Below are 26655 nucleotides of genomic sequence, written 5' to 3'. Positions count from 1 at the left end.
GAATGAAGCTGCTTTCGCTTTCTACTCTTGGTCTACTGGCCCTGACAGGGTTCTCAATTGCTCAAGAGAACGCCAACGTCCCAATCCAAGACAATGGACTGACTAACATTGTCCAATGGTAATTTGAATCAATTGACGCTGTTTTTGCAATTCTGATCAATTTCTGCAGGGACGATCACAGCTACCTCATCAATGGTGAGCGAATCTTTGTCTTCTCTGGCGAGTTCCATTACTGGCGACTACCCGTGTATGTTTGATCCCGGTCCGAGTCCCAATCATCATTACTAACGATTGCAGACCCGAACTCTGGCGAGACTTGCTGGAAAAGATCAAAGCGGCCGGTTTCAATGCCTTCAGCATCTACAATAGCTGGGGCTACCATGAGGCTTCCCCAGGAGCCCTCGACTTCGAGAACGGTGCGCACGACTTTGTGTCTATCATGACGCTGGCAAAAGAGCTTGGTCTCTACCTCCTGATCCGTCCTGGTCCCTACGTGAATGCCGAGGCCAATGCGGGAGGATTTCCCCTTTGGGTGACGACCGGCGACTACGGCAGGCTACGAAACGACGATCCTCGGTTCACCAAAGCCTGGTCCAAGTACTGGACTGAGATCTCCAAGATCATTGAGCCACACCTTATCACGAATGGCGGTAATGTCGCTATGTTCCAGGTACAAACTACGCCTCTTGTAGAAATTGAGGGCAACAAGTCAAAGACTAACGACTTTAGATCGAGAACGAGCTCGGTGGTCAGTGGAAGAACGACGACAAGCGAATCTTGAACGAACCCACAGCCAATTACATGCAACTTCTGCAGGACGCTGCGAGAGATGCTGGTATTGACGTACCCGTGTTCCATAACGCACCCAACACTGTAAGGACCATCCATTGAATTGCTCAATCAGTCAAAGACTCACAATTTCTAGCGCACCTTTTCTTGGTCAAATGATTTTGAAGCCAACGCAACCGGAAACGTCGATGTTACCGGCGTAGACAGTTACCCTTCCTGCTGGAGTTGCAATCTCGACGAATGCACCGGAACAAACGGCGAATATGTCCCTTACAACATCCAAGACTATGTCACATACTTCGCCAAGCAGTCTCCAGCTCAACCTCACTTCCTACCTGAGTTCCAGGGCGGATCTTACAACCCCTGGGGTGGCCCCGAGGGCGGCTGCCCAGGTGATATTGGTTCTGATTTCGCCAACATCTTCTACCGCGACTTGGTTGCTCAACAAGCCACGGCGATCTCGCTTTACATGATGTACGGCGGTACCAACTGGGGCTGGTTCGCTTGCCCTGTGGTTGCTACAAGCTACGACTACTCGTCCCCCATCTCTGAGAACCGTGAAATCTGGGACAAGTACTACGAGACCAAGTCGTTGACTCTGTTCACTCGCGTTGCGCACGACCTCACAAAGACCAACCGAGTTACCAACAGCACATCTCTCTCAACCAACGAAGATATTCTCATCTCTGAACTTCGTCATGAGGATAACGGCGCAGCCTTTTATGTGACGCGACACGACCACTCGCCATCAGGTACAAAGGAGACCTTCAAGATCCGTGTCAACACTTCCGAGGGCGAATTGACCATCCCCCAAAATGACCACATCACAATCAACGGTCACCAGTCCAAGATCATCCCTACTGACTTTCACTTCGGCGAGAAGACTCTTCTCTACACTACTGCCGAGGTGCTCACATACTCTATCATCGACAAGAAGGAGGTTATTGTTCTCTGGCTGCCTGAGGGTGAGCATGGAGAGTTCTCTCTCAAGGGACATACCGAGCTCGAGCATGACAAGTCTCTCAAGGGTATCAAGATCAAGGCGGGTAAGAAGAGTGTCACAGTCAACTACACTCAGAAGAAGGGACTTTTTACTCTTGAAATGAAGGATGGTTCGACTATTATCTTGGCCGATCGTCAGACCGCTTACAAGTTCTGGGCACCAACATTGGACAATGATCCTTTTGCGCCCGTGAACAAGACTGGTATGTTAACACATTGAAGCAAGAACAAAAAAAAAAAGCTGACTCCTCCAGTTCTGATTCATGGTCCTTATCTCGTCCGTCATGCCACCGTCAAGAATGATCAGCTCAACATCGAAGGCGATCTCGACAAGTCCACTGAAATTACTGTCTTTGCTTCCGAGTCTCTCAAGTCTATCTCTTGGAATGGTGAGAAGGTCAAGGTCTCATCCAAAGACGGCCATAAATACACTGCCAAGCTTAAGGGTCCCTCGAAGGTCAAGCTTCCCAAGCTTGAGTCGTGGAAATACACCGACAGTTTGCCAGAGATCAAGTCCGACTACAAGACTTCTTCCTCAACATGGGTTGGTAAGTGCTCGTTAATCTTTAAACGTTTGCGATCGTGTCATTGACTCTGAGTAGTGGCCAACAAGAAGAACACCACCAACGCGGTGCTCGTTCCTGATTTGAAGAACCCCGTACTGTATGTTGATGAGTACAACGTCCACTATGGAAACCACATCTACAGGGCCACATTCGCCACGACCGACAAGGCCCCTACTGGTGTATATCTGAACATCACAGGAGGTTTGGCCTTTGGCTACTCCGTCTGGTTGAACTCTGACTACATTGGTTCTTACCTCGGTAATGCTACTGTTGGAAAGTCAGGACAAGACTTCTCGTTCAAGAACGCAACCCTGTCCAAGAAAGACAACGTACTTGTTGTGTTGATGGATAACTCGGGTCACGACCTCCGTGATGGTGCCCTTGACCCTCGAGGTATTACCAATGCGACTCTCATCGGTTCTGCTAAGGATGGTTACAAGTTTTCCGAGTGGAAGATTGCTGGTCACGCTGGAAGCGTCGAGGGCGAAGTTATTGATCCAGTCCGAGGTCCTCTCAATGAAGGTGGTCTTTATGCGGAACGAATTGGTGCTCATCTTCCCGGATTCTCCGACAAGAAGTGGAAGTCCTACTCATCCAAGCAGGGAACCCTCGTCAACCCTTCGGCTGGGGTCCGTGCCTACAGAACCACTGTCGACCTCGACATTCCCGACGGTCTTGACGTTGGAATCTCATTCAAGCTCACTGCTCCCTCCAACACAACGTTTTCATCCACCAAGAAGGGCTACAGCAACCGTGTTCGTGTTCTGCTGTTCGTCAATGGTTACCAATACGGTCGCTTTAACCCTTACATCGGCAATCAGGTCTCTTTCCCTGTCCCCCCCGGTGTTCTCAACTATAGCGGAGAGAACACCATCGCTGTCACTGTTTGGAGCCAGAGCGCTGAAGGCGGTGAAGTCAAGGTTGAATGGGAGGTTGACTATGCGCATGCTTCAAGCTTTGACGTTAAGTTTGACAGCAAGTATCTCCGTCCGGAATGGACCGAGGATAGAGTGCAATACGCATGAGTGGATGAGGGTTAGTTAGAACGGTAGAAATAGAAAAGAGTCAATCCAATTGCCCTGTTGCGCCACATATTATGCAAGGCACATTTGCAGTAGATAGACCCCCAAAGGGCCTAGCTGCTCAGCCGCAATCACCAGTGTCTTGTACTGCATTCAGTAACTGGATTTGTTGTTAGTTCTCATGCTAGCCTTTCAGCTCGGTGCTCAGCGACCATTTGTGGCGTCGACTATTGAACCCATTTTGAACTCTCTAAACTAGGTATTTGTACATCTGCATGTTGTTTTAAATACGAGCTTGTGAGGTGCTCATATGTTCTTTCTGGGTCTTGGTAATATCGCTTGTGTTTTGACAACAACAGTCTCGTATAGAAAACGGACACATGCTTAAAAGGGTCGGATTGACCGTGGTAATGACACGCGACACAGCTAAAGCTATTTTGGGCTTCTCAACAGCTGTCTTTGCGCTAAACATAGCCTCAGTGTCGCAAGCCGGCGTTTTAGTGGCCGGTTTAGGTACCAGCTGCCTGTACTTGCAGGGTCTAGACTGCCAGAGCCACCATGACAGTTGCCGCCACTTGCAGTCGCAACAGGGATCAAAGATCTTTGACCAGAGGGAGGGAGCTTATTATTAGCTCGATTCTTGAGTTGTTTATAATAGAACTTGCTTCAGCTGAATTCGTATTTTGATTATTTTCACAAATATTTCACCTGTTTTGTTTGCAATACAATTTAGTCGATCCCCATATCAAGACAAAAACAGACCCATCCATAGATTACCCGATAACCGTTGGCCGACATGCGCTTCGCTTCAAGCATCATCATAGGCCTTTTGGCTGCCAACGGCCTTGCCCAAACAGTGGCAGACCCAGATCAACAACCAGAGCCTTCAGCCATCGCCGAACCTCAACCATCAGAACCCGCAGCGGAACCTTCAGCGCCTGCTGCCGAACCTTCGAGTCCATCAGACAATGACGACGACGACGACGACACACCACAAACAGATGCGCAGCCTACAGCTGTCCCAGAGCCCACAGCAGACGAGCCTGTAGCCACAGGGGATGCTTCCCAAGTCTCAGAGGGAGAACAGTCTACAGCTACAGCAACCAACGATGATGATGACGACGACGAGGCCACAACGGCAGCTGAGGGAACAGCGACTGCAGATGGTAAGACGCAACACTGCCAGCAACAAAACAAACCCGCGGACTAACAGCGATTTCAGCTACTGCTACCGACGATGATGCCACAGCTACAGCTACAGCGACCGAAACCGACGATGACGATGCGACTGACACAGCCACCCTGACGGCCACCGAGAGCGCAGCTCCAACAAGCACAGGTGCCGTAGTAGAAGTCGATCTCAAGAACGCGACTGTCGGCGAAAACGCAGAACTGATTAAAGTCGACGGAAAGACTGCCATGTACGTCCGCATGATGCTCCTCAATAAAAGCATTTACTGACCCGTTGAACCATAGAAAACTCAGCGCTCCCGCCAACGGCCAAGCAACGTTTACCGTACCTGTCGACACCGACAGCGATAACTTTGACGACGACGACCTCATCTACATCGTCGCATCCATCCTCGTAGGCGAAGGAAGCGCCAAACTCCGAAAGAGAGCTACAAAGACGGACTGCACCCTGCAGATCCAAGCCGGCGGCGCAAACGTCTACAGCGAACCTCTATACACTACCGATGGCAAGTTCCAGGACATCAAGAGCAACGGTATTCGATCTTCAGATAATCCCGGCGCTGCGAATGTTCAAGTTACGCAGTCATGTGGTGACAAGCCTTCGCCTCTTACCGTTGGCAACGTTCGTGCTGGTACCGAAAGTGGAATAAAGTCAAGCTCTGGATCTGGCGGTAGTGGAGGTTCTGGCGGAAGCGGAAGCGGAAGTGGAAGTGGTGGAAAGGGCGGCAGTGGCAGTGGCAGCGGCAGCGGCAGCGGCAGCGAGTCAGGAACATCTACAGCTGATGGGGCCAATGCAAGCGAGACTGGTGATTCCGGTAACGTCGGATCCAAGGCCAAGGCCAGCATTGGGGCTCTTGCTGCCGCCGTTCTGGCTGCTGCTGCATTTGTTTAGAGGCATCACCAAGATTGAACCATGTATGAAGCATAGCGGGAACTGGATGGATACAGTTACGGGCGTGAAAAACTTGGGAGCGATCCATACGAAAGCTATTTACGAACATTAATTTAAACCTAATTGACCAATCTTCAAGCTCCTTGTTGCCTCCCTTCATTGACCCTTCAAGGTTCATTAGCATACACAGAGTCCAGTTTCCCCAGCCTAGGCCACGCCCATGACTCTGTTGTCATCTGCAACCAATTTGTGGTACCTCGGTGCAGTGCGAACACGCAGCGCTTTACCGTACTTGATGATAACAAACACGGCAGAACAAGCAGCCAAAGCGACAAATGCAGCAGAGACAAAGCAATTCTGGTAACCCAAGTTGGTGATCCATGGTGTGATGCTGTGGTCGGTACTTGTTAGTAAACTGTCAAAGTTATGTTCAACTTGACTCACCCATAGCTAATTGCGAAAGACATCGTGTTTCGAACCAGAATAATGGTCGTTATAGCGTCACCACTAATATCATAGTAGCTGTCAATCAAGTAGTTGATGCTGATGATCAAGCCCATCACACTTGTGGTCGACAAAGCGCACATGGCAAAGATCAGACCAAACCAGTGCACACCATGCTGCGCTCCAACACCCCAAAGGATCAGAGATGCAGGAACACCGACGACACAAATGGCGAGCGGCCACAGACGATGCTCAGCTTCCATGATACCATTGTTGCGACGCGCCAGTTTGACGGTCAGCCAGTCGCTCATACGTCCTGCGACAGCGAATGCGATAATGGTGCCGAGGCAGCAGGAAAGGTAGCTGAGGCCAACCATGGATGGCTTGAAGCCGTATCCTGGACCAGAGAGAACAATGGATGCTGTTGCGTTGAGCACGTTGAACCAGATGAGGTACGAGCCGTATGAGAAGCCTGCAAAGAAGATGACAGGCCACGAAAGGTACTCAATTGAGCGCCCGGCGTGTCGTGCCATGCTCTGACCAGGAGATGGATGCCATAGTGACATCTTCTGCACAAAGGTCTTGGGTTTAGCATACTCTTGGGCCGCCTCGTCAGCTTCTTTAACTTCTTGGTTTCCGCCCTCCACCTCCTTCTCCCCAGTCTTGCTAGTATTCTCATCGCTCGCTCGAGAAGTTTCGATCTGGGGACGGTTGATGTCGCGCGCGACGCGGATGTAGTTGGTCTCTTCCATGAAGAGGAACAAGAACACAAAGACAACGGAGAGGAAGATGGCGGGCCAGTAGAAGACCCATTGCCAGCCTTGGTACTCGGCGATGAAGCCGCTAATGACGGGCGCAAAGTAGTTGCTTCCTGCAAGGGCGAGGGCGTAGATGCCGATATAGGTACCGCGTTGATGGGTGAAGTACTGCCAGAGTCAGTCAGTTCCGGGAGTTCATTGGTGTATGTAAGCACTTACAATATCGGTGACAGACATCTCGGGGAGGGATTCAATGGGTGCGACGAAGAAGCCTTGGATAATGCACTTGGCAATCCATTCCCCATTGCTCGACACATAGGCACTGCGCAAACACAGTCAGTCTTATCCCAAAGGTTAATCGCTCGATAGTATTCACCTCCAGATACTAGTGCCCTAGTGATCATGTTAGCAATTGTCTGTGTCGCGTACATCACAACTTACAATGGCCCCGAGAATTGAGATGAGATACGTCAGTCGCTTGCCATATCGCAGCGAAAAGGGTTGCCAGAACAACAGGCCAACTCCCAAAAGCAGATACATATAGCCCGTTCCCTCATTCAGTGTTGCAATCGAGACCTTGGACTGTTGTGCAAGAGGCACGAGTACAGAGTACACGGTCGCGACAGACATGCCAGAGAACCAAGTATATCTATTCCAGTCAGCGCTATAAGTCTCGCCCATGATAGAACAAAACTTACAGGTTTTGGCATACCAGCGACAGAAGCTTGCGCCGAGGCGTCCAGTTGAGAGGGTCGTTGGGATCATCAGACGGCGCTGGATCCAAGACGATGTCGTCCTCGCCACCACCTGCATGGCGAACGCGCAAATTGCGCTGGACGTCCACCAGATGGATTGTGCCGGGGATAGAGTCTGACTCTGGCATTTCAACGAGTTGAATTGATCTGGTGATTGAATAGGACAAGTTCTGGTGCTGATGTGTCTCAGCTCGTTGTGTTTTCGGCCACCAGGCTCTGTGTAACACCTTATATGCATCCTCCCTCGTCGCGCATCGCGTTTATCAATAGACGGCGATACAGAGTGGCAACGGTCGGGATAGTCACCAACAAATGGTGCGCGCGCCGTTGTATTGTTCTCAACGAGTGTTGTGCGTGTGGTGGTGGCCCAAATTTGTGTTGGTTGAGAACAATGGAACGCCGCTTAGTATTGTTCTTTGAAGCCATCTCGGGGTAGGAGGTGTTCGACAACCACACTATTGGCCACGATCGATCGACAGAGGAGGGGATTCCGATGCAGCTGAGGTTGAGCAATACTTGGCGTGGGATTTGTTTCGATAACCGGACACGTTCAAGCGATAAGTCTGGTCACACAGGCCAAGGTCATGGGCCGGTTCGAGGTCTTGGTGTTTACGCCACCAACATTGAGTACACAAGACCGAGCAGTTGACGATAGGGGTCATTCTTTTCAGCCAATGCGCATAGCGACATATCTGAAGGTATCAGACGTGGTTTCAGCTAGCTTTCAGCCTGAGTGTGGTGGTGTTTGTCGACTTGGTGCTCTGACCTCAAGCGCGACAGAGCCGATATGAGAGACCGAGCGAGGCTTTCGCTACCTAGTAGACATATATGATCTGCAATTGTACGGGGACATCTATTCATTACTCTTGTCCCTTTCCCTTGCCAGAGATTTCCCCCGACTCGATAAGGACGTTCGCAATCATGAGTCTCACATCTTCGTCAGCCTTCCAATCTGAACCATTGTCTTCGAGCAAAACAGCGCCAAACATCACTGTCGAACACTGTGAGCTCGTCAATTCTAAACAGGTGACCACGGGCAACGTGCTCTCAGGCCTTCCGGTCATTCAAGTGACACCCATCTTTCGTGGAACCGTTGAGTTCGAAGCCAAGCGCGCTGCTCTTCTCGAGGCATTCGCGGCAAAGGTTCCTCGGGAATTCCACCTCCCGGTCGAGCTCATTCAGAATCCCCCGAAAGACGTATCGGCCATCCCCGCGACATGCGGTATCTTGACACCAGGAGAGGTCGAGATCACCGAGCATGATGCCGTTGGCCTTGTTGACGCGATCGCAAGTCGAAAGTACAGCTCTGTCGCTGTCGCACGAGCCTTTTGCAAGCGCGCTATCATCGCGCATCAACTCACATGCTGTCTGACTCAGTGGTACATGGACGAAGCCATTGCTCAAGCCCAGAAGCTAGATGCCTACATCGAGCAATACGGCAAGTCCGTCGGTCCTCTTCATGGTGTTCCTATCAGCATCAAGGAGCACATCCAGGTGGCCGGGGCTTATTCCTCTCAGGGTTGTTTCGCAAGTATCACCTACGATGATACAGACGCCGACATTGTAGCGATCTTGCGTAGTCAAGGCGCTGTCATCTACTGCAAGACAAACCAGCCCCAATCAATCATGCACCTGGAGACAGACTCGCACTGGGGAAGAGTCCTTAATCCATTCAATATTTATTTGTCGGCTGGAGGATCGACGGGTGGTGAGGCGGCTTTGATCGCCATGAAGGGCTCGGTGCTCGGTATCGGCACAGACATTGGTGGAAGTATTCGAGGACCATCGGCGTTTTGCGGCATCTATGGGTTCAAAACAACATCGAATACGTTGCCAACGAGAGGCTATGTCAAAGGTGCCCCGCCTCCATCGGTACTGAACGTGCCTCTCTCAACGGGACCCATGTGTCGGTCGCTGAGGGATATGGATCTCTTCATGAGATGCACCTTGTCGGCAAAGCCATTTCTTTCGGATCCGACTGTGATTCCTCTTCCTTGGACGGGTCTCAACACTTGGTCCAATCGACGACTCAAGGTGGGCATCGTTAGTAACGATGGCTTCATCGAGCCCCAACCTCCTGTCAAGAGGGCTGTGTCGTGGGCCAAAGCTATTCTGGCTGATAGAAAGTACGCGGAATTGATTGAGGTAAAAGACTTCAAAGTATTTGGTGCTGAAGAAGCCTGGAGCCAAGTACGGAGATTGTACTGGCCAGATGGTGCTCAACTGACCAAGAACGGCATCGTCTCGTCAGGCGAACCCATTCATCCTCTCACGGAATGGATTGCCCAGGACGCCGAACCGCTGGGTATGCAGACAGCGCTAGACATAACACTCCAACACAAGGCTAGGGACGACTTCCGTCTGTCTTTCGCGCAAAGCTGGACTGATCAAGATGTCGATGTCATCATGGGCCCGTCGTTTGTTGGACCAGCGTGCGCCCACGACACAGCTTTGTACTGGACGTACACGTCGCTGTACAACCTTGTGGATTATCCGGGGGCGGTGATTCCGACGCCCATTAGGGCTGAGTCTGGGGAGGAATACGAAGACGGGTATGCGCCGTTGAGCGAGGCTTGTTCGAGGGTGAGGAAGTTGTGGGATGATGGAGATTTTTCGGGCGCACCCGTAAATTTACAGATTGTGGCGCGGAGACATCACGATAACGAGCTTTTTGGGGCGCTAAACGTTCTGAAAGGCGTATTTGGGTTGGTTTAGACGCGATTGAGAGAGGGAGGAATGGAAGGCATCGCGTGTATCCTAATTTTAGATAGGCGCGTCGTACTCTATGGGTTGCGTTTGAACAAGCTGGCTGTGCAATAGTTCAATGTATGTTCGCGATGCAACGTTTGACTCTCTTAGTTCATAATAAAGATTGTAACTCTGTAGTTAACTTGCTGACATGGCTCAAATAATTTTGTCTTTTGCGACACACGTCATAGTTGGGGTTTGACAGAAGGCTTTACTAGCAAAGGTAGAATCTATACAACACTCTCGGATGCAGGATTTCGTACTCAAACCCGTCACCGTCGCCAATGAATTATTAATACATCAAAAATAGACTAAACGTCACAATCAACAATATACTTGTAATTATCACAGGCAAAATAGTATCGTATTCTTGATGTTCGCGCATGCCGAAAGTATTGCTGATAATCTACCCTAAAGACGAAATCTGTGTCTTCTCATCGTCAATCATAGGTCTCTCAGCCGCTATCCTAATTGAACCTCGGCGCCTCGGTAACTGGTTTGTGGGTACCCAAGGCCTGTTCAGGCTTTTGCGAAACCTGCAATCGGAAGACAACAGCCCTTGCTAGCCCACGCCACCATCTAGCTGAAGTCTCCCACTAGACATTCCCCGGAATCAACGACGTCAACGGAAATACGGCATTAGAGGCGGGTGGAAGGGCTTGATTGGCTTCGTGATGTTGAATTCTTTGTCATAGAATAAAATTGTTGTCTGAATTATTACCCCACGAGGTTACACTTGCATTAGCTTTCACGATGCCATGATTGCGTGGAGATGAAAACACGGGGTGCGTTGACAGGAGGCGAATGGGATGGCAGGATGGGTCTGGGGAGACATGGCGTGTCTTGATGGTGGAGGCTCAGGTAAAGTGTCTTGAACAAACGTTACAAGTCCATCAACACCAAGTCAATGATCTTGGTCATCAAACACTCGACATCTGAGGCGAAAGGCGCTGACATTCCGCCAAGGAAACAGACGGTTGCTGCCGGCTTGGCTGGGGAATGACCGGAGATAAGTATCAGAACCATGTCTCGGTCAAGATGAACTTTTGAATCGCATCCTCCTGGTGTAATCCAATCGCTTGACTCGACGAGAACATCATTCCGTATTGAGAAGTTGACTAGTAGATAACCACCGCATTGTAATGAGAGATAATAACTTTATTCACCCAGTTGCCTTTTACAGGGGCATTTACTTGACGGTAACACGTCATATGACAATTTGGACGTCGCTGTTTGGATAATACGCATCTTGTCTCGTCTCGTGTATGGAGAATGAGAGATAACCTTGTTACAAAAGAACCTGCGGGGAACTATTCTATTACCCAATAACGACCTTCCTCTTGAGTAAAGATATCAACGGTTCCTGGACGGGTAGAGATAGACACGGACGCCTTTTACGTAGGAGAAATTCTTGTTATGGTGGGTTCAGGGTCTTTAGATTAGTGAGCACTGGACACGGACGGGGTGGCGGACCTGGCGACTGTTACGTTACCACGCGATTGGGAAGAGAGTGTGAGACGGGAGAAAAAAAGGCGCGTCGTACTGTAATCAGCCATCAGCCGCCTGCAAAGGGCTTTTTGAAGTTGGCCGTCAGCTTGTTAGTCTAGGGGTTTGAACTTATCTACATCCAGTAAAGACTAATGCAGCTGCGGTGCAGATCTCTATTGATAGAGACGGCAAACTTTGATGATTGAAGAAACGTCGATTAATGTCGATTGACATCTTGATCAATAACAAGGATAACTCTATCTGGGTTACCAATCCGATCTCGAAAAAGAAGAAAAGAGTCATCCGGGGCGGATTCGCCGTCTCCGGAGAGCGAAGTCGCGACAGAGACAGAGACAGAGTCACCTCATAATAAATTCTGTTTAACTGCCCGCCACTATCTCAAAAGTCTCCAGTTGTTAGGCGAAACTGTGGGGTGCGTCCAGTGTAAAACTCTCCACTTGGCGTGCCACCTTTGCTCGTACGAGACAGGGAAACTCTCGGGTCTTCGGCATCCAAAAGACTTCTCGAATTGTTCTCTGGACGGGATTGGCCACAGCCTCATCTTTCGGTGGACTCCATATCCGGGCCGTTTGGTGTCTTCCGATCAAAGGTTCCTCTTTCCGTCGGATGTTTTACAGCAACGGGCATGGCCTCTCCGAAGCAATGACTGTCAACGTCTCCATTCCAACGTTTCCATGACAGAACATTTATAACCATCTCCAGATTCTGGCAATTTTTATTACTCTCTCATTACTCCTTTCTCATCTCTCTTCTCCCTTTTGTCTCTACCTCTCACCTGTCATTGATAGTTGTATCCAGTGACAGTCAAAAGTTTTCCTTCTTCTACACCCTGCCTTTCCTCTGCAACCATGGCTCAGAACCACGAGGATTTGGCCGCCGAGTACGTTAAACTCTGTTTTCAAGCTTAATCAAGATCCATGCTAACTCCCATACCAAAGGCTCCACGAAGAGCTTGGTGACCGCACACAACACGAGAAGAAGACTGATCTCACTGGTGGCTTCATTGCCCCTTCCGAGATTAATGAGAAGCAATCTTTTGATAAGCAGTCTGACCCTGAGTTTGGTAACACACCTGATGGCGAGGAGCCCAACAACCATGAGAGGGCCACTCTCCGCCGTGTTGGAGAGAACCTTCCTGCTTCAGCTTTCCTCATCGCTGTTGTCGAGTTGACAGAACGGTTCGCCTACTACGGTGCTCAAGGTCTATTCCAGAACTACATCTCCTACGCCAAAGATGGATCCGATGGTCCCAAGGGTCTCGGTATGGGTAACCAGGCTGCTACTGGTCTGAACCTGTTCTTCCAGTGGTTTTGCTACGTGACTCCCATTCTCGGTGCCATCGTCGCCGATCAGTACCTCGGAAAGTACAAGACCATTCTCGTGTTCTGTGGTTTCTACTGGGTTGGTCTCATCATCCTATGGACGACTGCTCTCCCTGCCGCTATGGCTGTTGGTGCCAGCAAGCCCGGTTATATCGTTGCCATCATCGTTATCGGTCTGGGAACTGGTGGTATCAAGTCCAACATTGCACCTCTTATCGCCGATCAGTACCAAAGACGCAGAATGGCCATTCGAACTGAAAAGTCCGGAGAGCGAGTCGTCATTGATCCTGCCATTACCTACCAGCGTATCTACATGATCTTCTACTGGTGCATCAACGTCGGTGCCCTTTCCCTGCTTGCTACCCCCTTTATGGAGAAGTATGAAGGTTTCTGGACTGCCTACCTGATGTGTTTCTGCATGTTCAACATCGGTATCCTGACTCTTGTTCTCCGCCGCAAGACATTTGTCAACCGTCCTCCTCAGGGATCCGTCATCACCGACGCTTTCAAGGCCCTTGGTATGATGATTGCCGCCCGCAACACCGATGCTGCCAAGCCTTCTTGGCGCCAGGCCAACGGCAAGACCAAGGCTGTCCCCTGGAACGACCACTTCGTCGATGAGCTTAAGCGTGCTCTCCGTGCTTGCAAGGTCTTTGTCTTCTACCCCATCTTCTGGGTTTGCTACGGACAGTTCTCCACCAACTTTGTTACTCAGGCTGGCCAGATGAACGGTCACGGTGTTCCCAACGATCTCATGCAGAACTTCGATCCTATCTCCATTTTGATTTTCACTCCTCTCATCGAGAAGGTTCTCTACCCCATTCTGCGCCGCTTCGGAATCGAGCTTCGACCTATTGCCCGAATCACCATCGGTTTCTGGTTTGCTGCTCTATGTCTCGCTTACGCCGCCATCGTTCAGCACATCATCTACTCTTCTGGACCTTGTTACGAATCTCCCAAGGACTGCCCTGCCGGTATGGTCGACGGCAAGAACCTTCCCAACAACGTGCACATTGCCATCCAGACCCCCGCCTACATCTTCATCGGTATTTCTGAGATCTTCATCTCCGTCACTGGTCTTGAGTACGCCTACACCAAGGCTCCTCCTTCCATGAAGTCTTTCGTTCAGTCCATCTACCTCTTCACCAACGCTTTCGGTTCTGCTATTGCTGAGGCTCTCGTCTCTCGTGCCAAGGACCCCGATTTCTTGTGGCTCTACGTCGGTGTTGGTATCGCCTCCGCTGTGACTGGCTGCATCTTCTACGCTCTATTCCGCCACTATGATGCTCAAGAAGATGCCATGTACGATCTGGATCGCGATGCGCCAGTTCTTACCCATGACGGCATTAAGACTAATGAGGCAGAGGCCCATTAATTGACGAAGACCAACGTACACCTGTATTATAGTGATAGTTGCATAGTTTAGTCGTTTGCATAGCGTGGGGTGATGCAGGCGGCGTTTTAGGTTTATGATAGACTCTTTATGAAGATATTTTTAATGATACCTCGAATCTCATTTCAGTGAAATATGTTAATCTATAATAACAGTGAAGGATGGTTTACCTAAAACTTGATACCAAAATAGTAAACTATAAACAGACTACATGCCGTGCCATATGCTCTCAGCCGCCATTCGAACCCCCTGGCGCCTCTGGGACAATCTAGGACCGCAATACCAGGCTAGAAGCTAATCAGGGTCATCCACTACTGTATCTAGCCGTTGAGATGTTTATTTCGTCATTCAGATTAAGTTTCAACCCCCCCCGCATTGTTAAGGCTACCCACATAAGTCGTCCGTTGAACCCTCGAGATTTTCCTAGCCCTGTTTCCAGGCATATGCATACTCTTTTAAAGGAAACATGAGATCTTGTCTTGACCATATTTGTTTACTGATGGCTAAGTACTGAATACAGATATTATTATCTAGTGTAGTAGGATAAGGCCTCGAGACATAAGCGTATGGAAGGAATGTTGAGAGGATATCAGTCCATGGAACTACAAATAGTCTCTGCGTGTAATCTTTTCTTTCAAGTCATAATCTATCTTTCACACCCATTATAAAAATAGTCTTCTTGATAGTTTACTGTAAAATTCGTTGACTTCGCGATCTTCTTCCTCGTTTTCGTGGTAGTAAGGTTGATCTGGAAGGGCTAAATATCTTCAGTTATGCCGAGGACTATATTCCGTAGACAGGCAATATTATGCCGCACGGGCAATAATTATCCCATCAACCTTTTTCAACAACCAAGTGGACTGTGCTTGAAACTTCGGATAGTCAGACCCTACATGATGGAAGTTATATGCCGGTAACAACAGGCGGAAAAACGGGTCTAGATGCTCCTTTGAAAGTAGAGTCCCCCAGCAGCCTCGTCGTGGACCTCAACAGCAAGGCTTTGTCCGCACTCAAGAGCTCTGAGACGAAGCTGTCCGGGACCATCGAAAACAGACCCCCGAGTAGAGATGCTCTCAAGTCTGACCCTCTCGATGTGGGAGTCAATATTGACTCTATCACGATTGACGATGCTCTCGATACCCTCGGTAGGACACCTTTCTGCTACATTTACGAATAAAGAGCAATTGGAAAGGATAAAATGGTGGAAAAGTCTCAGTTTAATCTTGTAGTAAAGCCTCGGTTAATGGCTTGTCTCTTCACTCCGTTAGCGAGCAAGAGAACAAGCTTGAAACTCGTTGGCGAAGAGAGAGTATATATAGGCCGCCCAAAGAGTTCAAAATGGATGTTTTCTCAATCGTAATGTTGTTGTGTTGACTGATCAAACCGTGTCATGATTCTGGTGCTCAGCTGGTAAGGCACTGTAACTTCACGCTACCTATGTTTTAGGAGGGGTCAGTGGGGCTTACTGCTGGCCCGCTGCTTTCGGTTCGGATCCTTGAGCTTTCGCTATCGTCGGAAAGTCTAGCCCAGATGGACATTTGAGTGACAGGCAGTCCTCATTAACCCGAAGGTATGACATTATTCCCAGTGGGGGGGACGATGAGGCTCATGCTATGACCAGGTCCCCAGGTCCTGTCAGGGACTGTCTACCCCAGATTGAGAGATGACACCCTACAGCAATTGGTATGCCACATTTACAGACCTACGACTAAATGTATGTAAATTATCTCTGAGAATAAGTTGGTAAATATTTCACATCTCAAACCAAACAATTGTATTCGTCACAAGTCTTGTCAGATATTTTCGTAAACCGTTGCTGTCGGGTATTGATGGAATAGTCTACTTCAAGATGAGAATACCTTTATCGTACGACGACCTGATCCGGTAAAAGAAACCGGCAATCCATTCATCCAGAATAAAGCAAGAGAATTGGAGAAACAAAGACCAGTTAGTAAGAGAAGAATGAATCGGCATTTTGATACGGCACCTTCGGGTAAGGATATTTCCGCCGAGTAGGGGGATGTCTCTACCCCAAGAAATGGTGGAACCAATAAGGAACTAGTATTTGCAATGGTCATTCTGACGTGGAGAGCCGACTTGAATTGCCGCTACCGTTTGCATCCCAAAGATCCAGATCCAGATCCACGGCCCCGCCCCCTCCATCATTCCCGGCTACGATAACGGCAAACATTCAGAAGGGGAAGACGTTTACTTAAATCTCTCCATCTGCACCTTCTTTTGGACTCTCTTCTCTCTGCTTTATTCATCACCCTCAAAAGATACCCCAGATTCCAACGTCTACCTACCCCTCACTCAAAATGTCCAACGGTACAAACGGCACCAACGGCGCCTCCGCGCAATCAAAGTTCGACCCCAACTTTACAGACCATGTCATTGGCCTCATGAGCCCTGAGACCGAGCCTAGACAGCGCGAGATCCTTACATCCCTCATCCGTCACATGCACGACTTCTGCAGAGAAGTTGAGCTCAAGCAAGACGAGTGGATCATTGGTGTCAACTACATCAACTCTCTCGGCCAGGCCTACAAGAAGAACCGCAACGAGACATGGCGAGTCTGCGACATTCTCGGTATTGAGTCGTAAGTCTCACCCAATCGCCCCAACACGCAACATCTGCTAACACTTCCAAGGCTCGTCGACGAGATCAACCACAAGGTCGTCACCGACGGTGGAAAGGCTCCCACATCCTCCAGCATCCTCGGTCCCTTCTGGTCTCCCGAGACCCCCTTCCGCGACCTCGGTGGCAGTGTTGTCCAGGATATGCCCAAGGACGGTCAACTCACATTCTTCCACGGTGTCATCCGCGACGTCGACACTGGCAAGGGTATCCCCAACGCCGTCTTTGACATGTGGCAAGCCAGCACCAACGGCAAGTACGACGCCCACGACCCTGAGAACCAGTCTCGCCACAACCTTCGCGGCAAGTTCCGCACCGACCAGGACGGCAAGTTCTGGTTCTACTGCCTCAAGCCCACCGAGTACGCCATTGACACATCTGGTCCCTCTGCTGAGCTTCTCCGCATCATGGGCCGCCACCCTTACCGCCCTGCTCACATTCACATCATGGTCACTCACGAGGACTACCTTGGTGTCACTGCTCAGCTGTACCCCAGCGACGACCCCTACCTCGAGACCGATACCGCTTGTGCTGTCAAGGACGACTTGCTGCTCAACTTCAAGCCTGTCAAGGACGACCCCAAGGGCGCTACCCTCGATGTCGAGTACAACGTCAACCTTGCTTCCAAGAAGTACAAGCCTGACAACACCATGTTGATGCAGAACGCCAACCAAGACAAGTTCTAGGCAAAACGAAAAGAGAAGAAACAAAAAAAAAAAAAAAAAAAAAAAAAGAACAAATAAAACAGAAAGTCTTAGGCATTGAGATGGCATGTACATAGCATTTGGCATGGGTATATATTAGCGAAGCATGAAGAATGTCGAGTAAGAAATGAAGTTACTGCAAGTTTTTCACAGACAATTTCACAGTTCAATGTGCACAATTCCCAAATCATATGTGAGAATTTAATATTCAATCTTGGCAATCTAGTTTCATCAACTTTTATATGAAATGCAACGCAATATGACCCATCTCCAGGCGTTGAGGCTGTCGTGGAGTTCTCGTGTTGAAACCGCAACAACGCAAATAAACCCAGTCAGATCAAACCACCTGGGCCATCATGTTTCGTCTGAATCCTGTATTGGCTAAACTGCCAATGCCAAACGAAGGCAAAACGCGTATCATGCGCCAAGGTGTGGCGAACCCAGCATGCCGCTTGATTACACTCACGCGCTCTCGAATCGTCATACGAACTTGGCGAGCATGCACATCCAGACCAAGCAAATGGATTGGAGTGCTTACGACTTGAGATGCAGCAGGCATGAATAGCTGAGCCATTTTGAGCCTCGAGTCATCGGATTTGAAGATATCGGCAAACGGGGTGATGGATGCAAAAGGAAACTCGGCAAGCTTAGGAGCAATCATAGTAGGCAAGTTGAAAGAAGCGTAGATAGTCACTGCATCTCGAAGAGTGAACAAAGCATAACTCAGCAGAGGAGTCCCAGCACCGCAAGCCATGCGAGAGAAGTATGCGTCTTTGAATATGCTGAGTCCGGAACTGACGGTCGTGGTAGCAGCAAACTTGGCGGGTGAGGAGCAGACGATGGATGGATCGAGGTCATACTGAACAGCGTTGAATGAATCGAACATGTTGGCAGTGGCGTAGGTTCCGAAGTAGACGAGGAAGGGTATGAAGAGCGAGGCGAAGGTGGCCTTGGGCTTGGAAGCCCATTTGCGCATAGAGCCCATGACCGAAGTGTTGCTGGTGGCTTTGTTGAAGACAAGTCTGTGAGAGGTTATGTTAGTCATCAACCATTCTATATGTGATAGAACTTGGTAGATTCAAGAACTCACTTGTCAATAGCTGTGACCCAGGGAGTGACCAAAGCAGAAGCAAAAGCTGCAGCAGCTAGGTCAACAGCAAAGTACTGCATCGTACAGTGCTGCTGCTCCCGTATACTCATAACGTCCGTCATTTTGATGTTAGCGAGAGCCAATGGACTCAATTCACTTGGTAGATGATTTTGAAAAGCAATACAGAATATTGAAGGAATCCTTTGAAAGCTTGGCCATGACTCTTATATAAACACGGCATCTGACGCCGAAATACCGAACCACCGCGTAACAGTCATACTGAGTCAACCTATCAAAGTGCCAGAAACGTTCCATAGGCTCTCAACTACCGATCTAGTTTCAGCCCGACACGCCTCAACAAAAACCCGACATCAAGGGCTAACCTTGAGGTGCGTTGCTGTACGACAATCACGAAAACGATCAGGCTGAGGCGTTGCCAATTCGGTCTAGATGGAAGCTCACCTTGTGGGTCTTTGTCGGTGAGAGAAGCAATGGTTGGGTAGAGACTGCGGCAACGCTAATCTCAATGCCGTCTTGTGTCGGGTTAACAAGGAGAGGGATTGACTCACCAGCCTTCACCTAGGTGACGATTACGACTACGTCCTTTCGGTTATGCTCGGATTATTTGTTGAGACTTGCTCAACTCTAGATCATCCATGTTTTAGTATTGCTCGGCATGTAAACTTCTAGACCGACATTCTGTTCACTGCTTGTTTGTATTTCCCAGCCGTCTCCGCGTTTTCCCCAAGGATGGTATGGGAATTGTAGAAGCGCTAAAGCTAACCCCGGATTCATCTTCAGGGGCTGAGCACGGACCTTGATGACACTGTCAGCTTCTGGTTCATCTTTCAGCCTCCTTTTTTGATGCAACCACAAACTGATGGAACAGTAGCACGATCAGTGACAACAAAAATGTTACCCATTTATCTACGATCATTTCAAAAAGTTATCTCTTTGTTATCGCTGGTGTTCTTACCAATACCTCTTCTGACCTCCTAGACGTTCCAGCGCATCGTATGCTTCGGCTTTAGACGGTTCATCCTAGCTCATGATTCTGGACGTGGTTCCCACTTCTCAGGTTGATAGCGAGATGAAACTTTCTTATTGCAACACAATGGCATAGCCGACGCTTTCCGCAACGCGTATCAGCCTTACAGTACTTTCGATGCCAAGTCTCAAGTAAGTAGAACAATGTGGAAAGAATGGTCCCGACTTCTAGCACTTTCAACTGTGACCCAGACACACTGGGACACTGGCCTCATCAACGACCTTTAAGCTTACTGCTATCGGCCAACTGAATGTCCATCTTTTCAAAAAGAAAATTTCTGCGAGAGGAGAGTACCCATACGGTCAGAGGAATACACAAGTTCGATTTGGGGCTTACCGATGTTGTTCTTAAGCCGAGACATCGATCGATACTGGGTGTATGCTAGTAGACTAAACTGACCGTTATTTCCCCATATGTACATGACTCACGAAGAATCATGCTTATGAGTATCAGCTTCACAGCCTGATTCTTGAAGCTTACCACGTGGTCTTGTTGTCATTGAGCCTTGATTAACCGAAAGTTGTGGACATACACTGGCCTGTAGCCCAGACCTTCCATACCAATAAAGCATGTCCAAACAAGGTGACAGGGCTAGGATTAACAGCGGTCTCACATTATAGCTCAGCATCAAAACAATCTCCTTATAGAATGGTAACGAAAGCTAATATCCGTCAGCTCACGCATGATGGAGCATCTTGGGTATAAATATTGTAGACTTCCCAACCTATCAGGCTTCGTTTCAGAACGCCATCATTGCCGCCTGTACCGGGAAGATGGCATGTGAGACAGGTGAAGCTGAACCTGGATTTCCATGCAACTATGAGTGAGGTGCATCTCGTGGCGGCGCCATAGAAGCTTCTTGAAAGTCGAGCCCAACCGCCACGTTAACTGGACATAACTTGGCCAATGATTGACCTCGAAGGCCAAACCCTAACTCAGCAGAATCTGAAAGAGTTTTGTCGTTAGCTAGAATCAGAATCATGTAGGAGAATAACACAAACGATGGCGCCATTTAGCTTAAAGTAAGTTAATTACAAAAGTCTATATGATCTAGAATAAATCCAAGTGCTGATCCATCTACCTTGCATCGACTGGTATCCAATCAAAGTGCGCTCCAGCATACCCTTTCCCCAGGATCAGCCATATTATGTGGACTCTGAAGTTGAAGTTTTCTTGTTCGACATCTCGACATCGACCACGGCTCCTATATCCTTTGGTGCCTTGAAACCGAGATGTGCGAGAAAGCTGGCCGGGAAGAACACATTATAGAGAAAGGCGACAATAAGGATTGGCAATGTATCGAAGACATACTGGCTGTAATCATTGTTAGCATCGTGAACGCATCATCATTGATAATTCACTTACAACCACTCTTCCTGATGTGTTTTTCCGTCTTTTCCACCAGCAAAGTCAACCTCGCGGTACACAGAACGAACCTATTTAGATAGTTAGTGTATAGATGTCAAAGGCGTCTGGGTTTCATCTTACCAAGATAAGAAGGCATGACACATTGACCACAGTCAACAACGTCTGCCACTTCTTGGTGATGCCGTACTTCTCCTGGTTCTGTCTCGCAAACTCAGGGCTCAGCTTTCTGGCTGCAAAGTGGAAACGAATTGCTGCAATAGTGAAGAGACCGAATCCAGCAATCTGAGTGCTCACACCAACAAGACCGAGAGTCTTGCCAAGGTTGAGCTTCTGTTTCGCATTGGAGTCTTTGGGATCGGTGCCAGCAATGAAGATTGCAGCAACGAGCTGGAGAATGAGAGAAATCATGTCGAAGCCAACGAATAGAAGGGTGATAAAACGAGCTTCACGTCGATGAGGATTAGTAAAGTGCCACTTGTTTGACAAGGATAGACTCACGAGGAACCCAAAGAAAGCGCAGTGTTCTCGACTCAGGAGGGACAACCCAGTAGACAATTCTACCAAAGATGACATAAATGACACCGGCCATCAATACCGGAGGGAGGATGATTAGTGTAAATTGGAGTACATATGGCTTCTTTTCGGTCGGTTCAGAGGCCGACTTGATCCTGGCGGCATATCCAACAACCTCCACTAGTCAACTGGTTAGTCTGAAACCCAATGCGAAACATTAGTATATCAACTTACTGGCGATGGCTAACAGCATAAAGATCCAAACCCAAGCCTTTTTTCGTATGATCTGGTAGAGCGTCACAAGAAAGCTCAGGCCAAATAGGCCAGCTGCCACTCCTGCCAAAGGCTTGGAAGGGTTGTAGAGATAATAAGACATTGGTGCGTCCATAATGGTGAAGTTGTAATGTGAGGTGTGTGGATGATGATATGGGATGAGATTATTGTTCATTCCTCCATGGAACTTGGAGCATATTATATAGATTCTTTGTTTCACAGTCACTAACAAGATATCGTCAACATATCACCTTTGGTTCTGGCTAACAAGCCACCTCCATAGAGTCTGGACCGATGGAACATCAACACTGCAGCAATGCCTCCAAAGGAATTCGAGATACGTCAAATGCGGTCTGGTTCAAGCCACGCTGAAATGCGTCCATGCCCTTGGGACGTCACAAATGGGGCTGGGCGGCCAATCCGACGGCTGAGTCGAAGAAGCTAAACAAGCCAGTAATACGTGGCGTCGAATGTCACTGAGCTAACACGCAGCTACCTCGAATCGAAGTCTGCTCCAGGAAACAGTTTTGGGAGTTTGACGTGTAACGTTTGAAACTGCCATAAAAGCTTGTCCAAGAAGAGGCTATGCTGGGGAAATAAAGTTCAAATCCCCAGAAGCCACGTTTTTTTCACCTTGAAATGAACGTCTGCAAGCAACCTTCACAAGATTCCTACAGAAGATGTCGGAAGTTCAAATACCGATACCGATCTGACAGTTTATTCGGGAGACTTGACCTCCGACTCCCGATGGTATCAAGTCTACGAGAGATGAAGTGACATATGATTGTCCCCAGTGTCGCAATATATAACGAAAAGCGCGTGTTGTATTTTTGGACGTAAAGGAGGACTTCTCTAGTCGTAGCACTTCTGGTTGACAGTTTCGAGGAAGTAATAACAAAGTCTGGAGAGATTGTTGAGAATACCAGTAATTGCAAAGACATTTAGGCAGAGCATAAACTAATAGATATTGCGCCAGTCGTGCGTGGCTTTAATCATGACCGTAGAGGTTTTTGAAGCAGTGGGTATATCACCATTCACAGTAAAAGTATCTGTGGCAGTTTCAGTCACAAAGACAGCCCTCGAGCGCAGAGAATCCAAAGCTGAAAACGTCTTGTGGCCTCCACAACAACACCTTGTTCTAATTGTACTGGTGACACATTTTTTGATGATATTGGCGTACTCAATCCTACCTTCTACTCTTGTGATAGGACCAGTCATTCTTATGCCCCTCCATGGTGTAAACGGTTAACCTTATGGACCATTGCATCCTAATTATATTGTCTCTTCGTGGACAGGTAGAACTTCCTGATAAACCCAAACTAAGCAACCTCTTTCCATAGCCCTTGAACTGTTATATACTCGGCATAAGCTACCAAGAAGGAAGCAACCACTTCTGGGAACATTCCTCCACCCTTGATCCAATGAACTGTCACTGGGCCATATATCAGCATCTGCACAAGCTTTCTTCTCCATTGTACTGTAGAACCCTCATCCTCGTCCCTGAATCCACGATTCTTTAACGAACGGTCGTGAAATAACTGTGCGAGTTCGGCAAAGACGTAGACACCCCATCCCTTCAATGACCAAATCATAAGCTTCGATTCCCTCTTTTCTGACTTTCTGAGCACGCCGCGTCTCGTAAGCCATGCCAGGTTCTCGAAGCTAAGGTAGCTAAGCAACCCGAGGATATAGGTAGCTCTGATTGCTTTGCTGACAAGATAATCTTTCGGGTTCTCGTTACGTTCCTTGTTCACGTCTCTTGTCCTCATGAGGCTCACGATATACTCTTTAGATTCAGCCCATATCGCAAGAAGTCCCCATAGTCGTGTTATGATCTGCCAATCATCAAAGATATTGGAAACTGCTCTCGCTCGCTCAGCAAGAAATAGTTTGTAGGCACTAGCTGTCGTCATGTGCGAACCCAGCTTGGAAAATGGTATTGATGTAGATAGTCTCGATGGCATGTTTCTTGGTAATAAGCTGCTGAGCCTGGTAATCCACTGGCCCGATCTTGCGGAAACTGGAGTTTCGAGTGCGGTTGCGATAAAATGTGTCGCGCAAGCTAGAAACAGAATGACAGCATCATGGCTATCGCGAGTGTGCATAACTCGGTTCAAATGTGAAATGAAGTCATCGAGCTTTTTTATTGGGTTGGATATTTTGCTAGGCTTTATTGCGTCGATGGTTTTGGATGATTCTGGCATGGCGATGTGACCATCTTTGGGTCGGTCTTCTGTGATTGTTGTTGGCAGGGGTTCGGGATTTGTCTTGTCAGCTGTAAGAGTAGCTGGTGTCTGCACTGGTTGATCCCCAATATCTGCCATTCTGTACGTAGAAGTGGTCCGAAAATGATGATGAGAATTAGGAAATCTGGATTCGCTTTTGTCGTGATTGCGAAGGATTAATGAAAATAAGCCGACGGCCTGTTTGAAGATAATAATGAAATATTCTTGCGGGGATCTTTAACTAGTTCAGGGCAATAATTGGCGTTTTTATCTGTAGCTAGCGTAAAACTGCTTGAAGCGATATAGCGGCGCGTGTGGATATGTGATGACGGATTCTGGCTTTTAACAAGGTGAGGATTTCCCTGCCCAGATTAGCTCTGACCGTCTTCCGAGATACAGTTCCGCCAATTCCGAGAGTTCCGTCAGGATACGATAGTTCTTAGTGTTGCAGCATACTACCTAGTTAATATCTTATAAACTTAGATAGTTATGTACAACATCTGTCAATCCCAATCTCTGTTTCACTTTAACGCGTCTGTTTCCAACGACTCCAGCCTGATATTATTGCGCAATCCTGGCTACTTGACGGGTGCCAATATTCCTTGTCTCCACTACAAGTCTGAGCTATTACCAAAATAAGGCAAAGTTAAGCATTTCTTTGACCGACTGACTACTTGACAAAAAAGAAGAAAAATAAAAACGAATGTCATCCAAATGATGCAAGCTCCAAACATCGTACCAAAGTGCGAGATGTTGCTGCGATAAACAATAGATAAATGCATGGTTATCTTTTGGTCGTCACTGACCTTTAAATTGTTCGATTTAGCTCCGTAGACTGAAATATCTAATACTTGAACTCTGACGATGAAATTTGTAGCTGGACCAAATCAACTACCTATTGGACAAGCTCTTGCTTTAAACCTTCTTGAGCATAATACAACTTCAGTCCTTCATAGCAGCCCAAAAACAAACCGTTTCCCACAGCGGCCGCTATGCAAGTGACAGTGGCACCTCTAAAGAGCCCCAAAACTCCATCTCTGACCAGAATACCTTTGGCGATCGAAAAAGGGCCGCTTGCTGCAGGCTTTCGAGCCCTTTCTCGACTCAATGCCGACGTGAACAGTGCTTCAGGTTGTAATAGATGACTGGGCGGGGCCTTTTCTGGGAGACGCATCCTTGTTTTCACAACATCGACAGGGACAAAGAGTAGGGACGCAATGGAACCACCAATACCGGCTGTGATTCCGCTGACTTTGACTTGCTCCGTGATACTTGGCGTTTCGTCGAATTGTCGGAGCCATCTCTCTTTGAGGTATTCGTATATCGAGAACGTCAGGCTAGTCCGTGGAAGGTTTCCTGCCACCAGAACCGTATAGCCTGTCCATAACTTCAAAGGTTGTCGAATAAAGTGCTTCAAGGCCGACAAGACCGGGAACCGTTGGCCTCCACCTTCAGAGAATCTTGAGACTTGCGCGTTCTGTTTAAGGACTTCAGAAGGGTTGATGATGGCACATGCAACCATGTCCGCAAGAGCACTACTCGCAGCATGCACAGCTGTTTGAGACAGACTACCCGGCTTGAGACCTTCCTTTGGTTGTAGAGTAGCTTTTGCTTTTTCATAGATACCGAAGAATGTGACAGAAGCTGGTATTGTGGTGATGACTGTCGGAGCTATGCCGCGGTAAAGGCCACGGAACAAAGCTGGCTGGAGTTTGCCCTCATGACTTCTGTATTTTGGTATGTACTCTGGAGACTGGATTCGTGTGATAAGAGTATCGAAAGGATGTACAACAAACTCGACGCTTAGAGCCGCAACAGCTGCAGCCTTCTCAAGTCAGCCATGCCAGTATTGACCAAGAAATCGGCATCCCTTACCAATGATATATCAGCAGCATCTGCGCTGGAGGTTGAGGACATTAAACGAGAGATTGGACGATGAAAGGTAAGTATTCGGATAGCGAAGTAAATTTTTAAGTATTTGACGAAGTTTAGTGCAGTATAATTCGAGAGGATCAGGATCTGGAGGTCGAAAAGTCTAACTTGGTCAAAGATCAACTACGTCAACATCGGCCAAACATGGGAGCAATGGCGCTAGACTATTGTCCCGACAATCATGGGATGAGCCAACAATAAGCGGATCATCAGTCGCTTTAGATACCAACATGCCCTCGTGTACGTCGACAGTCTTACCGTTTGGTGACAAACTCGTCTTTGTGCACTCACGAGTCGTTGTTGATCAGTGACACGATACGCAGTACATTCACCACCAAGTAATTTGACATCATCGGGTTTACTGCTGTAGAGTATTAGTCATCAATCTTATCGATGAGGATGTCAGAAACATAGACACGAGAAATGCCGGGTGCAGAAATAAAATGCCAACTCATCACAAAACTAGTGGGGAGT

General features: G+C 48.4%; 12 protein-coding genes across 12 annotated transcripts; 7 read left to right on the top strand and 5 right to left on the bottom strand.

The window, feature by feature from the left end:
- Nucleotides 1-2: 2 nt before the first annotated feature.
- FSST1_008335 (glycoside hydrolase superfamily) lies at nt 3-3382 on the top strand (the record flags this gene model as incomplete). Its single annotated transcript, XM_083225209.1, has 7 exons — nt 3-118; nt 170-247; nt 298-670; nt 730-873; nt 926-1994; nt 2046-2339; nt 2394-3382. The coding sequence occupies 7 exons, from the start codon at nt 3-5 to the stop codon at nt 3380-3382; spliced, it is 3063 nt and encodes a 1020-aa protein (XP_083084296.1).
- Nucleotides 3383-3789: 407 nt separating this feature from the next.
- On the top strand, nt 3790-4011 carry FSST1_008334 (uncharacterized protein; the record flags this gene model as incomplete). The annotated part of the gene is made up of 1 exon (XM_083225208.1): nt 3790-4011. The coding sequence occupies one exon, from the start codon at nt 3790-3792 to the stop codon at nt 4009-4011; it is 222 nt and encodes a 73-aa protein (XP_083084295.1).
- A 164-nt stretch (nt 4012-4175) lies between these two features.
- On the top strand, nt 4176-5462 carry FSST1_008333 (uncharacterized protein; the record flags this gene model as incomplete). Its single annotated transcript, XM_083225207.1, has 3 exons — nt 4176-4545; nt 4602-4800; nt 4856-5462. The coding sequence occupies 3 exons, from the start codon at nt 4176-4178 to the stop codon at nt 5460-5462; spliced, it is 1176 nt and encodes a 391-aa protein (XP_083084294.1).
- Nucleotides 5463-5669: 207 nt separating this feature from the next.
- Nucleotides 5670-7547, bottom strand: FSST1_008332 (major facilitator superfamily domain-containing protein; the record flags this gene model as incomplete). Its single annotated transcript, XM_083225205.1, has 6 exons — nt 5670-5853; nt 5907-6832; nt 6884-6986; nt 7041-7057; nt 7106-7313; nt 7363-7547. 6 exons carry the CDS (start codon nt 7545-7547, stop codon nt 5670-5672), a joined length of 1623 nt encoding a protein of 540 aa, XP_083084293.1.
- Nucleotides 7548-8340: 793 nt separating this feature from the next.
- Nucleotides 8341-10134, top strand: FSST1_008331 (amidase signature domain-containing protein; the record flags this gene model as incomplete). The annotated part of the gene is made up of 1 exon (XM_083225204.1): nt 8341-10134. One exon carries the CDS (start codon nt 8341-8343, stop codon nt 10132-10134), a length of 1794 nt encoding a protein of 597 aa, XP_083084292.1.
- Nucleotides 10135-12524: 2390 nt separating this feature from the next.
- FSST1_008330 (POT family-domain-containing protein) lies at nt 12525-14373 on the top strand (the record flags this gene model as incomplete). Its single annotated transcript, XM_083225203.1, has 2 exons — nt 12525-12556; nt 12615-14373. The coding sequence occupies 2 exons, from the start codon at nt 12525-12527 to the stop codon at nt 14371-14373; spliced, it is 1791 nt and encodes a 596-aa protein (XP_083084291.1).
- A 925-nt stretch (nt 14374-15298) lies between these two features.
- On the top strand, nt 15299-15568 carry FSST1_008329 (uncharacterized protein; the record flags this gene model as incomplete). The annotated part of the gene is made up of 1 exon (XM_083225202.1): nt 15299-15568. One exon carries the CDS (start codon nt 15299-15301, stop codon nt 15566-15568), a length of 270 nt encoding a protein of 89 aa, XP_083084290.1.
- Nucleotides 15569-16709: 1141 nt separating this feature from the next.
- Nucleotides 16710-17714, top strand: FSST1_008328 (Intradiol ring-cleavage dioxygenase; the record flags this gene model as incomplete). Its single annotated transcript, XM_083225201.1, has 2 exons — nt 16710-16990; nt 17042-17714. 2 exons carry the CDS (start codon nt 16710-16712, stop codon nt 17712-17714), a joined length of 954 nt encoding a protein of 317 aa, XP_083084289.1.
- A 355-nt stretch (nt 17715-18069) lies between these two features.
- Nucleotides 18070-18944, bottom strand: FSST1_008327 (uncharacterized protein; the record flags this gene model as incomplete). Its single annotated transcript, XM_083225200.1, has 2 exons — nt 18070-18754; nt 18823-18944. 2 exons carry the CDS (start codon nt 18942-18944, stop codon nt 18070-18072), a joined length of 807 nt encoding a protein of 268 aa, XP_083084288.1.
- A 2071-nt stretch (nt 18945-21015) lies between these two features.
- FSST1_008326 (RTA1 like protein-domain-containing protein) lies at nt 21016-22139 on the bottom strand (the record flags this gene model as incomplete). Its single annotated transcript, XM_083225199.1, has 5 exons — nt 21016-21184; nt 21236-21306; nt 21359-21681; nt 21737-21931; nt 21986-22139. The coding sequence occupies 5 exons, from the start codon at nt 22137-22139 to the stop codon at nt 21016-21018; spliced, it is 912 nt and encodes a 303-aa protein (XP_083084287.1).
- A 1204-nt stretch (nt 22140-23343) lies between these two features.
- Nucleotides 23344-24348, bottom strand: FSST1_008325 (uncharacterized protein; the record flags this gene model as incomplete). The annotated part of the gene is made up of 1 exon (XM_083225198.1): nt 23344-24348. One exon carries the CDS (start codon nt 24346-24348, stop codon nt 23344-23346), a length of 1005 nt encoding a protein of 334 aa, XP_083084286.1.
- Nucleotides 24349-25144: 796 nt separating this feature from the next.
- On the bottom strand, nt 25145-26166 carry FSST1_008324 (mitochondrial carrier domain-containing protein; the record flags this gene model as incomplete). The annotated part of the gene is made up of 2 exons (XM_083225197.1): nt 25145-26074; nt 26125-26166. The coding sequence occupies 2 exons, from the start codon at nt 26164-26166 to the stop codon at nt 25145-25147; spliced, it is 972 nt and encodes a 323-aa protein (XP_083084285.1).
- Between the last annotated feature and the right edge of the window lie 489 nt (nt 26167-26655).

The sequence above is a fragment of the Fusarium sambucinum genome, chromosome II, assembly GCF_050947815.1.
Source record: "Fusarium sambucinum isolate potato_lamoka chromosome II, whole genome shotgun sequence".
In the NCBI taxonomy this organism is placed as follows: Eukaryota; Fungi; Ascomycota; class Sordariomycetes; order Hypocreales; family Nectriaceae; genus Fusarium; species Fusarium sambucinum.
The sequence above is the reverse complement of the archived record's forward strand: the minus strand, read 5'-3'. Positions and strand labels throughout refer to the sequence as shown.